Raw genomic sequence first — 14610 nt, forward strand, 5'->3', positions numbered from 1 at the left:
TTCTAAATACGTACGGCGTGGCTAAATCTGAACTTAAAATATAGAAAATTTAAACAAAATTAGAACGCCATTTTGGCCATTACAGAAAGAACGTAACATGGCATGTATAATGAACGGCACGTCTGTATTTTTCAGAAGTTGTTTTATCATGTGATCTTTCTTACTCTTACAAACTGCCATTTAAATTCATTCACGTGATCGCGCATCCACGCGAGAAACAACACGAGAACACAAATATCCATAAGCCAAGACGAGTAATTTCCCCTTGATTAACATTATCAATGCGATGGAACTCCATCTATCAACGCACATGACGTTTTTTCACAATAACGTGGTCTTTCAATGCAAAATAAATACAGGTAGATCGAGTCACACATATCTAAATAATGAGATCGTCTAGTTGTAATACAAAGGCAAAGCTCAAAAATTGTTCCTGGTATTTTTATTGCCTTTTCAGATTTTATACACAAATCTGATCCATTGCTTTCATTACCAACATAATCATTTCAAATAATTTATAACCGACATTCAAGATAAATTCTCTCTGTCATTTCATGCTGAAGAATTCAAATCACTGGTTGCCAGGTCTCTGTGTCACAGACAGCAAGCTCTAGACATGCTAGTTTTTTTTGATAGGCTCCATTTTAGAGGTTTATAAAAGAAATTGTTATAAGAATATGAGCACATTTGACTTGAACACTATACAAATCAACTAAAATAAATTGTTAATGAAGCAATCATATCACAGAGTTCATATATTCAATTGTTTGTTCATTGTCAGATTTAAGATTTTTTCAACATAAAACCCTAAAATAAGACAAGAATTCCATGGAAGTGGATGTGTCGCCTGCATAACAATTTAAATTTAGTTAAAATCAGACAATAAATATCAAAGTTATCGTGCAGAAACCATGGATTTATCTGTTTTGACGATTTCAAAGTCCTGTAACTCTTGCAAATATTGACGGATTTTGAGCAGTATCAAACTTATCCGAGATCTCATTGATATAAAGCAATATACCAAGCTTGGCTGAATTCGGACAATAAATACTTCAGTTTTCACACAGAACCCAATTTTCATACGCCGACATAGTGATACCTATGTTTGGCACTTGCATTGCAGGCGACACAAAAACCACCAAGGAGGTCTACAATAAGATCACTGGAACGATGTTAACTGAGAAGGAAAAAGTAGATCATAACATACATAACAATACAGGAGAGAACAAACATTAGCACTTTGATAGAACTTTGACCTGTTGGGACAAAATTAAAAAGGATTCCATAAACATTACACTTAGTTGCATATGTGATTTAATTTTTTCAGTGACATACACAAACCTCTGTGACCAAGAATAACCAATGTTGAACCTCTGTTGATTTTTAACACATGTATTTATAGCTGACCTTGACCTCTTTGGTCTCTATGACCTTGCTGACCTACCTAAAATTTATTTCTACCACCATTATCCGTCTTGCTAATCTGTGTACCAAATTTACCCACATTGACTCATTTCTGACTTAATAGTTTTCCTTTACCCCTTCTCTGATATAAATGTGATCCTCAATATTCCAGTAGCCTCTCTGTCGAATGAAATGACATCCATCATTTAAACAGTTGCCCTTTAAGGTAGGACCTTGTTCCTAAACGGATGACTATCCATTCTCGTATAAGCATCTTTCTTCAACAATGTGGAACCCTGTTGCAAAATTGCAATGGATTTAGATATTTAACAATCTGTATAGCTGATGCTTAATAACAATGAACAGTTCAGCAAAATCAGAGTGCCTCTGATAAAGGGGGACAACTCAAGCTATATCTAAAGGATCCACCTCTATAACACTAATAACCATGGTAACACAGCCTTGATGCCATGCCATTTTGGTCTGTCTCTGTAACACTCTCCCGTCATCATGGCATTGGCACATCATTTCGTACGTTGTTAGGTTTGGAGTTGATCTTCATCTCAACTCGATTTGGAGTCACATGACCAAAGTGGTCTTTGATGACAATCTGTGCCATCTTCCTTCGACCTTGAAATGGAAGAAAAAGACAATTATGTAAATTAGTTAAGTATTTTCCAGTAAAATCTGCCCCACAAATTCATCTACTTACTGCTGAAAATAACTAAAAGAAAGAAATCCTAACCTTATAAAGATGCACTTTCTTTTACAAATAAACATGTCTTTACCTAGAGAAGTTTATTGAGACCAAAAAGACTAACAAAAGGATGGTCAGGTTGGGAAAATTTACCTTCGATGAGGTCCAAGTACAACTTAAGGAAATACATCTGGGCAGGAAGAGGTGTCCCGATATAGTTTGAGCTCTGAAATATTCAACCACAGTTACACAGGTATTTATATATAGACACCAACAATCAGACAGCCTCCAATATGCTTTCCAAACAGGTAACAAGGATTGTAATATGATGTGTGTATACTTTCCACTTTGTCCTTTATAGAACATGCAGCCTGACATAATTCACACTATAGAGGTATATATAAGTTGGCAAACTTCATTTAAATTAGACATCAATGATGTGAAGTAAGGGAGAGAGGGGGAAGTACTGTAATTCTCCAAATTCATGTCTATATACCTAAAATACAATGAATGTGTTTTATGAAAATTGTCAACACAATGGCATCTTGGATTTCGGATCGACCCGAAAAATAAAGACACTTTGTCGGGACTATGTTAGGATAATTTCATGTAAGTTTCAGCCAAATCCCACAGGTAGAACTCGTGAAGAAGTTCTAAATGTGTTTTCAAGATGGCGGCTGTGGCGGCAATCTTGGATTTCGGATTGACCCGAAAAATAACAACACCTTGTCAGAATCATGTCAGGATCATTTCATGCAAGTTTTAGCTAAAACGCACAGGTAGAACTTGAGTTCAAAATGTGAATAGTTTACGGACAGCGACGGTAGAAACTTGATGACATAAGGTCACCCTGGCCCTTTGGGTCAGATGACCTAACTAGGCGATTTGTTTTGTCTTTAGTATACACACTTTGGTATACAATCTGATTCAGCTGTTCATGGTATCTAAATCGAAGGATTTAATCTTAAATGTAAGTCAGTTCACTTCAAATAACTCTGATAATCATATACTGTTGCTATTGATATAGCCACTATCCATGTATAGAATGAACACAAACAAAAACTAAAGTTCTACATTATAAAAGACCACGCCACTCACTTCTCCTAGGTTGGCCATTGCCTTATCATATTCTCCACGTATAGCGTGAGCAGTAGCCAGGTTATACTGCATGATGGCTTTAGCTTTCGTCAGATCTTTTGGCGACCACGGATACAGAGAACCTGAAATTCAACAAGGATTACACATAGGTGCAACTTTTTACCCGAAAAATACAATACAGAGATACAGAGAACTTAAACAGATTTCATCAGGACAGCCTCTATTGGGGAAAAGAAAGTTGAAGAGAACCATGGCTTTTACTAAGAAAATCATTTGTTTATTAGTGAGAACAGACATTAATTTAGTAACACATTTGTATCAATTAGGTTCAGTTCACCAACCTTTGGCTTCTGAGGATTCTTGGTCTTTTTCTCCTTTGTCCAATTTGTCTCCCTTGTCATTTTTATCTGAAGCAGAGTTTGGAAAAAAGTTTTATATCAATGATCGTTTACTAGTTCTAGTAAAGTGTCAAATTTACAAGATACCAGGGGCTCTTCTGGTTGGGGGAAAAGTCACATGGATGAAATAAGAAAGTTGTTTTTATCAAGAATTTCGGAAAAAGGGAATTTTGGAGAAGAATTAAGTCAAACATTTGAAATACTTATTTTCCAGAAATTTAGGAAGGTCTTTAATACAATAAGAAAAGCATCAAATGATGAAGTCAAAGTTTACCTTGGTCAGATTTCTGTTCCGGTGGATTTGTACTGATGTCCACCACAGTCTCCGGGTTCAGATGTTGAATTGCATCTGCTATCTTATCCATGGCAACAAGGGCTTCTGCCATGTACAGGTGGCCGAGGTATCTAGACAAACAATGATGATCTCATTTAGACAAATATGTGTGCTTGACTGTGTGATTTATGTTTAATTAACACCTATGATGATTTTTAAAATGACTAAAGTTTTGGTTATGGTAGAAAGCTGGAGGTTGCAGAGAAAAATCATAAGTCTTAAGTCTAAAGTAACATAATACAGGTAAGGATGTGACTAAGGACCAGGAGGAGAAGAGCTAGTGGTGGAATGTCGGACACCTTAGCCCAATTAGCTGTCAAACTTGATTATAATATCTAATTGAAAATCCTTCCATCAACATATACATGTACATGTATTAATCTAGTTGAGTTTGAAATAGACAGAGAAACTTCCATGTAACATTCAGTATTTTTTATGCCTGATGATACAATAACATACCTCTGGGCCCCTGATAGTCTAGGTTGGCGTAGTAGGTTTTCTGCATGTTGCAGAGCCAAAGCATAGTCATATAAACACAGGGATACATAAGCTGCTGACGCAAGGATGGAACACCTGTCAAAAACATTATCAGGTACAGATTCATAGCCATTAAACGATAAATACATTCAAGATAAAGACTATCTATTTGATACAAATAATAAAAAAATTTTTAAAAAAATTCCTGTGATACAAGTTCAAAGAGAAATTTTATGTGATACTGGTTAAAAGTCTGTTTAAGAAATATAGAACCAACAAATAAATGTACATTGTATATTAATTTTGTGACTGAAACAAAAATATCAGAAGTGTTTGTTAGCCTACCTGAGATTGGCTACCTCCATGGCTCTCATTGGGTTACCTGGGGGAGCAGGAACTAGCACCATTTCAGGGGGAGTCTTACTGAAGAGGAGGATAGAGTAAACTTATCAATGATACATCACACACCAACAGTTTCCATTTAAACTAAGACTGTTTACAGGAACAATATTGTAATAAATGTACTCACACTCCATCTTGATCCTCTGTTTGTGTGGGTTGTGTGTTTAGGGGATCATCTCGTAGCAAGAGCAGGGCATTTTTCAGGCAAAGTGCGGCAAACTCAAGGTTTGGGGCAGGAATTGCTGGGGTTCCAGGACTGAATAAAAAAAATAAAAAGGAAAATTGCATCACAATTTTGTACAGTTGCATAATATATGGCATATCTTACTTAAATGAAGCTCAAATGATTTTAAAACAGTTACCATTTATTTGTAATGGTTAGGAAGACAAGTATAAGTGGCCTGACTGGCTGTGTTTTAAAGGTGACTTACCTTGCCCGGTTTTTGTGAATACCTGGGCCAAGTCGTAGTTTCCTATGGATACCACTTCCATCTGACCCTTGTATGACCTCGAGTCTTCGTTCCAGTTTCCTGTCATCATCATTACTCTAAATAAAACACAGAAGCATTACTACACAACATACTGTTTATGAATTTAACCACATCCAATCTTGATTTCAACCTTTCAAGGATAGAATTATATATAAACAAGATAGCGCCTATTCTCTATCTGAAATGTCTTTTAAAGTTTTTATGTTGGACACACTAGAAATGACTAAAGACATATATGAAAGTGGATGATATGTGTCTTAGTCCTTTCTAATTTGTCCAAAAATAAAAGGCCATTTCAAATAGTGAAGTGTTGTTATCATAATCTTGTGGATTGACATATATTGCCCTCCTTAATATATGAAGCAACTTATGACAAGACTGGATTGGACTGGATGGATGTTGGAACAATGTATTCCCTCCAGTCTCCAATTCTTTGGTGAAAATATAGGAGAGGATTTTCATTTCTATAGTACAAAATATGGAGGGAGGTAATTTACCTATCTTTGTCAGTAAAGACAAAGTTCCATGACTGAAGGGAGAAAACTCTTTGCCACACCCTTTGTACCCACCTCTCTGTTTGCCATGATACAACACTCAGCGAGACGTAACCACAGTCGAGGGTTGACCCTGAACACCTGTACGGCCTCCACCAAACACTCAAACGCTCCCAGAGGATTCCCACAATGCAACAGCTGTATCCCCATGTTGTAGAGCAGCTCGTAATGTCGACTCACACCTATCATGTTTAACGGCTTTCCGTTCAGGTTTTTATCTGTAGCAAACATAACTCACTTGTGAACATTCTAGCCATTTGAGTAGTATCTTTATTTACAAAGACTAGATAATGATTTTATTATATTTAATATTATTTGTAGAGTCTTCACAGAATTTTGGACTTAGAAATAGAGGTTGATGTAAAATCTTCATTTGGGAAATTAACCAACTTTTATTCGCAGATGCATAATTTCGTTAATTCCTTTTCAAAACAAGTCTCTTGGAGATTAATTTATCAGGAACAGGCGATTGTTTTATTTTTCCTCATATAAAGTGTTTACAAGGTGTTACATGTCTGCTTCTGCGAAACAGACTATAGCCATTTACCTGCGTATGTAAAAGGTATATTAAAACGAATTGCCGTACATAAAACACAACGAAACTCTAGCATATTATTTCTGTATTCCGTCTTTGCATATTACAGAGTTAGCTCTCTTGCAGGTAGGTATCTATTATGACTTGTGATTTTGTGGGTGCAATTCATATTGTGTTCTCCAAAAAGTATATCGTTATGTTTGCAAACACTTGATGCCACAATCAATACCTACCCACAAGGGCAGATAATTCTGTAATAAGTAAATACAGAATAATACTGTGAGTAAGCAACTAATGAACAAACTTATCCAAAGTCTGCAATAAATCATTATGTTGGATGTAACTGAATAAAATTTTATAAACATGTTATATATGTTCACATGGTGTATATGTACACATGTTGATGCGTACACATGTTGTATATGTACACATGTTGTATATGAACACTTGTTATATATGTACACATGTTGTATACGTACACATGCTATATATGTATATAAGCACACATGTTGTGTGTGTACATATGTTATATATGCATGTTATGCATGTACACATGCTATATATGTACACATGTTATATATGCATGTTATACATGTACACATGTTGTATATGTACACATGTTATATATGCATGTTATACATGTACACATGTTGTATATATGTACACATGTTTTACATGCATGTTATGCATGTACACATATTGTATATGTACACATGTTATATATGCATGTACACATGTTGTATATATGTACACATGTCTTATATGCATGTACACATGTTGTATATGTACATATGTTATATATGCATGTTATGCATGTACACATGATGTATATGTAAACATGTTATATATGCATGTTATGCATGTACACATGTTGTATATATGTACACATGTTTTATATGCATGTACACATGTTGTATATGTACATATGTTATATATGCATGTACACATGTTGTATATGCTTTCTAAATAGCAGTGCACATAATTTAAATGGGAATAAAATCATATTTAAGTAAAATAATTATATCATTTATTCATTGCATTACTACATGTTGAAATAATTTATGCTCTGAACACAACTTCTGAACTGTGTAGCTACCTTGACCAAATGTGCAGCATACTGATTTCTGATAAATGTTAACATCATGACCTTAGTCCAACTTTAAAATGCAACTGGGCTCACGCTACCCATTCGCATTTTCATTAATAAAGAATCGATCTGGCTAATTGCTAAAATAAATTCCTCCTAATTCCTAAAAAATGCTAAAGTTTTCTTTACACATCTGATATCCAATCACGCGGACACAAGCTTCAAGCATAGTTTTGTCAGTCACATTACTTTCATAGTAAGTCTAAAACAGTTGATAAATTATTCAGTTAATATACCATATATATATTTTTTAATGCTAAAGGGATGTAAAGTAACAATACGCACGACGGAGTATGGTTAATGAATGATCAGAATCTTTTGTTTGTGTGTACTTTTCACTTGATGCATAAAATACATTATTTGATGCTTCTTAGTAATTGATTGTTTTTCATTATGAAATGCTGTGAATGCACAATTTGCTAAATGAAATTCTTATTTGCTAAAGAGAAAAAATCACTTTCGCAACTTTTGCTAAGCAAACTGGAAAGTTAGTGTGAGCCCAGTGCAAGATATGAATAATTTAAGAAGAGTTGATCCTACCAATGCACAAAAACATCAGATCTAAATACTAATGGCTACATTAAATGTAACAAGAAGTAACTTACGCTGCTCTGCCCCTCTTCTTAAATCTTTGATTGCATTTTCATTTTCCTGAATTGCCTTTCTGAAGTTAAATGCTCCATTGTGATGTTTTCGCATGTGAAAATGCACACATCCCATATTGTTATAGTACATGACAGGCAAGCACTCTCCTGACTCTGTGAACAGTTGCACAAATGAGGGGGGACCCAACATTTTAATTGTCTTTCGATAATTGCCCCGTAGATATTCAAAGTTACTCTTCAGAAATATCACTGATGTATTCTGTAAAATCACCATAAAAAGCATACATTATTCATTGTGATATATAGAATACTAAGGTACATTCAAATTTTAGTTTCAGACTAACTTTCGAGCTTTGGTCAATTTTGCAAAGTCAAATTTTGCATTATCAAATCAGAAATCGTGTTACTACTGTATCTCTTTGAGCAATGTTTCTGTGCTTATGATAAATATACAATGTTGTGCAATGTACAGTTTTGCACATTCCGATGACGTCGCAATGTTTACATCTTGTGTCAGTAACATTGTGTTGTTCGCTACAACATGTACATCCTATTTGTATTTGTAACATTTTGGTTGCAGGCAATTGGAGAAGATATGTCAGAAAAACAACAGTATTTGTGTAGGACAAGTTTTACCAAAACTTGTAGCAGGACATTACATTACTATTTGTAATCTACAGTGATTGCATTTGTCACATCTCCTTGATGCAGGCTTTTTTATTCAGACTCTGCATCAAAACTACGTTAAATATCCTGCCATGTTGTAAATTGCGTAAGCATGGGTAATCTATGCAAATGCCTAAAATCAAATTGATTTGCACTGTGGAGTTTTTAACATCAGATAAATAAAATGACATATAGTTTCATATTGGGAACCCCAAGATATATGCTTCAACAGACGGAACTCATTTTATTTGTATGTTTACTGATAAATTAGCAGGAATGCCCGCCATTTCGCGGTCCATTCCAAATATCAATACCCTACTCAACTTTATCCTTCCATAAAACCAACAGAAAGATACTTTAATCCTTAAATATTATCATTGTCTGTATATCTGTGATTTCATACCAATTAATTAGATTATATTGTGAGATCTCCTTACCACTGCCTGCGTCGTCATCAATGATTTAATCTCTCTCTTACACGACTTCATGGATTTCATCATAAGTAAGCACCTTGTTTTGAACTGAAATTTGAAATTGATTTTAATGCTGATAAATAATTTGCAGTGAAGCAACACAAACTCTAAACCAAGGTTTAAAATATCTGTCAATAGGCCAATTTATATGAAGTCATACAAATATGAAGTAATGTGATGATACCATATATATACATAGCTGTTATTTTGAGCCTAAATTCAGATTACAATAAAAATTCTTCAAAATGGCATTAAATTTAGGTTTACAGTGAACTATTACCTAAAATTGCCTTAATGTACACAAATTTCAATTGTTTGATACCAAATGTTTTCTGACCGACTGTTTACATGAAGTTATAAAACAACTGCATATTATCACTATTCATACCATCTGTCTACTCCCTTGTCAAACAGTCAACTCTCTTAACAACTGGTGTATCATACCAGAACTAGACAGACAATATATTTATGGCTCAGATCTTCATGTGCTAAAAGTTCCAGTACCATGCTAATTTTTGGTTTCCATTGTTCTGAAGCTTCAGAATCTTCCTTGTTATCTTTCTCTGTCTTTTCTTTGCTTCCATTGAACATTGTTTTTTCTGCATAGCTCAGCATTCCAATAGCTTTTTCTGGCTGTAAATACACAGTGAAACATTATATAAGTCATCTTAAAATTATCATGGGGATAGAAAAAGACTTGACAAAATGAAAATGCAATGATTCCTATGAGCAGCGCTCCTCCAGTCTTTAACAGCAATGCAATGCTTCCTATGAGCAGCACTCCTCCAGTCTTTAACAGCAATGCAATGCTTCCTATGAGCAGCACTCCTCCAGTCTTTAACAGCAATGCAATGCTTCCTATGAGCAGCGCTCCTCCAGTCTTTAACAGCACCTACGTTATATGTCTTCCCCCTCACATTGCGGTTAATTTATTCAAAATTATAAAATATTTCTGGAAGCAAAAGTTAATTATCTTTCAATATCTTTTTCACAATGAAATATTATAACAAAATTACTAAGAATGATAATATTGATTGTCACGATACATGTAATTATTGACTTCTTTAAAAAAACATTTTCCCACTAAGATATATTGAGGAGTCTTGGTATAGAGGTTAAAATCAATATTGGCAGTTCATCACTCTTTAACCTTTACCTGGAAAGTACACAGGTACAGTTCCACAAGCAGCATCATGGCTTTTCTAGCTAAAGCTTCTTCTATAGGAGACCAGGAAGAGAGGACAAACAGGATAGATTATAATACAGTTCAAAAAATACATAACCAATATACTAATAACATACGCAAGAGGCATTTTGGTATTAAAGGTCACCAAGGATCTAGTTTGATTCTGCTTATCAGTTCCATCAATAAATCAAACATTTTAGTTTGGTAACTATGAAATACAATCAAGTTTGTACTTTTCTAATGGCAATTTAAACAAATAAGTATCAAGCTGCTGATAAACATGAAATTCAGTGATGTTTTATTAAAGACCTTAGAAGGGTTATGAAACTCAGAAATTTGGAAGAGAGAAAAATTTCATTGTGAATAAGTTATATAGTGAAAGTAGGTATGAATTATTTGATATACTTTCAAATGGCAAACCAATGAAAATGAAATCTGTACCTCACTTTATCAAACAATAAGGATTGAGGAATAACTGATGCAACCATATCTTAGATTTTTTAATTTAATGCATAATTCACAACTCTAATTGACTTCATTGTGCGTTATTGATAAATTGACAATGCATGATGGTTGAGAGAGTGTTCAAGTCAATGATACCATTACTTACCGAGAGGTTCAATGAACTGAAAGAGCTTGTCTAGGATGTTGAGGGCAGCTTTGTACTGCCGGAGGTGGTAGAGAACTACTGCTTGGTTATAGTATATGACACTGTGGTCAACATCCTCCAGACTTTCACTGTTGTTGATGTTGACATTAGCCTACACAAAATATTATATATTTAGAATTACATTGTACTCTTTAATGCCAACAAGATTATCCAGGCTCTCAAGGCTTTTGATGTTAGCATAGCCAACATTAAATGAATTATTGTTTACTATTAATATCTTTGTTAAAAAGGGAATTGAATTTGTTTTTAAAATCTGCGAACATTAAGAACAGCTTATTGCAGTTATTGTTTTGTCAAAATTTCAAATTAAGATTGAGCTATTTCCATACATGAAACATAACTTTAAGATAACAAGACAAGACAGTGTTTTACAGTAGTACAGTGAGTTTGCAAATCATCTGGATTAAATTTGTATAAATTATAATTATGCTAGCTACAAATAAATGATAAACTTGCGATCAAATTTCAAAACTTACCATAACACAAACAGACGAGAGTCTATCACGGAACTCATCTGTCGTGAGAAAGCCACTCTGGTAGAATTCAGCCACAGCTTTATTGTGCACCACTTTTGGATCCATGTTCCTCTGAGCTATCAATTTGTGCATGAGGTTACAACATGCACCATACTGTTTTTGATTAAATTCCTGAAGCGCCTGATTGGCTAATTCCTTCTGTTGCTCGGTGACTGATGGAACTGGGGGCGGGGCTTCAACAGCCTCCACAGGATCCTCTTTGTTCTCAGTCATCTCTGTTATAGATCTAAACAAAAAGGCAATATAATCAGCAAGTAGACCTCAATAATTTCAAATATTTTCTTATTCACAATTTCACATACATTTTTTATGTGGTAACAAATTTACATTTAAATATATAGACAGAAATGGTTATTTTTGACAATAATTGCACAATTAGTTTGGACTTTAATATCTATTTTCATAATTCATTTTTTTTTTTTTTCTGATGAATATTAGTACCGGTAAGTAAATTTATAACCGCTTACAAATTCATCCTTTTAAGCCTAAAGGCTATTTATCTTTTTAGCCTAACATATTTTCTTAAATGGAAGTCCAAGGTCACAATATACAATCAGTGACCTTGTTTTAGTAAGTGATACACCATTCACACCTAGGTGGTCAACCAATATACAAAGTATGATTGGATTCAAATGCCTTATTCTTATAGGCTAGAGCCCAGACATGATAACGTGCAGCATGATAAAAAGACAGATGGACAGACAGAAGGGCTGATGACCATGAAGTAAGTCGCCATCCTATTCCTGATAGGGGTATACACATGTAATATTTAAGTTATATTGCATGCTAATTTCACTGCAACGATATGTCACTTAAACATTGGATAATTGACGCCTTCAATCGCATGTTTTGTTTGTAAAAAAAATGTTGACATTTCTCTTCATTTCACAACTCTAGTGTTACTTCGAAATTGTCGAGACAATGTTCGGAAGAGTTTGGAATGGTTCAGCATCTTTTAGAGCCTACTTTTCATGTGTACACGTTAAAAAGATTTTTTTTTTTTTATAATTGAAAATACTTCCAGTGTTGCAACTGTATAAAAAGTAGTAAAATTAGAAAGTTTAAAACTCAGACAGACGGAGAAAAATATGTATAACACTTAAACAGTTTTCACTATATGACAAAAAGAGCAAAAGTTATAGACCATACAACTTTAAGCTTGCTACCTGAATCAAGTGAAATTGGATGTTTGTAGATCCATCATAGATTCTATCATTTTTTTATCTTATAAATTTAGATTAGCAGATTTACAAATTGATGCTACAATTTAAGTTCAAAAATTTGGATTTATTTTCTCTACATCTAATGTTATGCAGTTTGGTCCATTTGAGATATTTATCTATCATATTGAAATATCACTTCTTTCTGAAAGTTCATGAAAAGTCCATGGAGTAATCTAAGAGGGTGTATATTTTGTTCACTAGTAAAAACTACAATTTTCATGCAGTACAGTGGTATTATCCCTGTCAATCAAAGGAGGAAGGCTAGGTTTGATCAGTGAACACTGTGACATCTAAGACTACATCCACAAGGTATCCAGAGTGTTTATTTACTGTGTAATGCCAGGGCCATACACACCACCACTGGTGATCCACAGATCTCAGATATACATCAACATGTATTCCTCTTACATCAATTGTACATTAACAACTGAGCTAATACATTAATTTGCAGGAAAGTTTTGATGAAGGTTGAGTGGATCAGCTCCATGAGTTAAATTATACACAATTTAATTGGCCATTTCCTTCAAAGTTTCAGTTTCAAGGCGGTTATGGATAGCATCAACAGATTCTCTCCTTTAACATTATCATATTTTTTTCTGTTCTAATAACTGATTAACAAAAGGCTTCATTCTCTTGCAGTCTTGGCATTTTGATGGTGTTTATGAATTTTAGAACGAATAATCATACCATCAGTCCAGTAGGGAAGTAATTGGAATGCGTTTGATTTTCGATCAACTAACAAAATAACATATCGCTTTATCAGATCAAAGAGCGTGGTCATAGCTCTAAGAATGCCGACAGTTACAGAATGCTTTAGTACTGACAGTACTGTACAAACCTGCGTTTCTGCATGTCACACAAGAATAATTTCAACGTTTCTTTAGCATAAAAAATATTTTGAAAATATTGGTGAAAATTCTAATAAAACATAAAATGCTGAAACGTGTACTTGCCTTTGTGCTTAATGCATAAAATACGGTTCAGCAAATAAAACTTTTCAGCAGTGAGCCAACGCTTACATGGGCGCCGCCATGTTTTTTTCTTCGATTGTTGAGCGCCACCTATCGGACGATATGTTATTACACAGGGGCCTGTAGGCCTACATAAAATTCTAATATTTCGCTTTACTGCCCGAGACCCATCCTCGACACACCGAAGGTTACTATAACTTACGTTATATCCTATAGAAAAAACTGGAGGCAGTTCAGGAGAAAAGAGACCAATTGCAGGTCTGCAGAGACTTCTTTTGGAGACGCGAGAGAGAGAGAGAGAGAGAGAGAGAGAGAGGGAGGGGGGTGGGGGAGAGAGAGATGCCAAACTTTAAAGCATCACAATGAACCACAGTGTGCCGTTACCGAGAACTTCTTTGTTGTACGTCAATGAAAAAATTAAACCTGCATGTGTTTTCTGGTGCCTTCAAGATAGATCTACTCCAGAGGTGGATATTATGTCAGTAATAGTAGCCCCTGGAGCATCGAGAAAGTTCAAGACTTTCAAGATTATTAACAATATTTGTGACAATCGTGTAACACAAAAAGGATGTCGACAGCAGAATCGGAGGTCATGGATACAAAGTAAAGATACGGAAACACTTCTTTTAGCTTTTGTGTAATTGACAAATGGAACAGTCTTTCCCAAGATGTGAAAGAATTCGAAATAATGCAGGATAATTACTGTAAAAATAATAATTTAAATATAAGCATTGATATATGAA

The 14610-nt window shown here is 34.5% G+C and overlaps 1 protein-coding gene across 2 annotated transcripts; it reads right to left on the minus strand.

Annotated features, from left to right (window-relative positions):
* Positions 1-425: 425 nt before the first annotated feature.
* Positions 426-13956, minus strand: LOC138315880 (CCR4-NOT transcription complex subunit 10-like). Of its 2 annotated transcripts, none has more exons than XM_069257194.1 (17): positions 13850-13956; positions 11614-11899; positions 11078-11228; positions 10438-10496; positions 9786-9914; positions 9246-9329; positions 8143-8401; positions 5871-6073; positions 5242-5357; positions 4938-5066; positions 4754-4831; positions 4391-4504; positions 3872-4002; positions 3541-3606; positions 3200-3321; positions 2255-2327; positions 426-2034 (listed from the first exon to the last, which is right to left on the minus strand). In XM_069257194.1, the coding sequence occupies exons 2-17, from the start codon at positions 11884-11886 to the stop codon at positions 1913-1915; spliced, it is 2109 nt and encodes a 702-aa protein (XP_069113295.1). In that variant the 5' UTR covers positions 11887-11899; positions 13850-13956; the 3' UTR covers positions 426-1912. The 2 variants fall into 2 exon arrangements, with proteins under 2 accessions (XP_069113295.1, XP_069113294.1); XM_069257193.1 differs by having other exon boundaries at positions 10438-10499.
* Positions 13957-14610: the final 654 nt, after the last annotated feature.

Source organism: Argopecten irradians, chromosome 2, assembly GCF_041381155.1.
Source record: "Argopecten irradians isolate NY chromosome 2, Ai_NY, whole genome shotgun sequence".
NCBI lineage: Eukaryota > Metazoa > Mollusca > Bivalvia > Pectinida > Pectinidae > Argopecten > Argopecten irradians.

Excerpts from the sequence above, each read along its gene's own strand:
- LOC138315880 (XM_069257193.1), bottom strand. The coding sequence starts at position 11,886 with ATGACTGAGAACAAAGAGGATCCTGTGGAGGCTGTTGAAGCCCCGCCC. Across the intron at positions 11,229-11,613 it reads TCTCGTCTGTTTGTGTTATG|GCTAATGTCAACATCAACAA; the intron begins GTAAGTTTTGAA and ends TATTTTGTGTAG. Across the intron at positions 5,358-5,870 it reads GTATCATGGCAAACAGAGAG|AGTAATGATGATGACAGGAA; the intron begins GTGGGTACAAAG and ends TGTTTTATTTAG.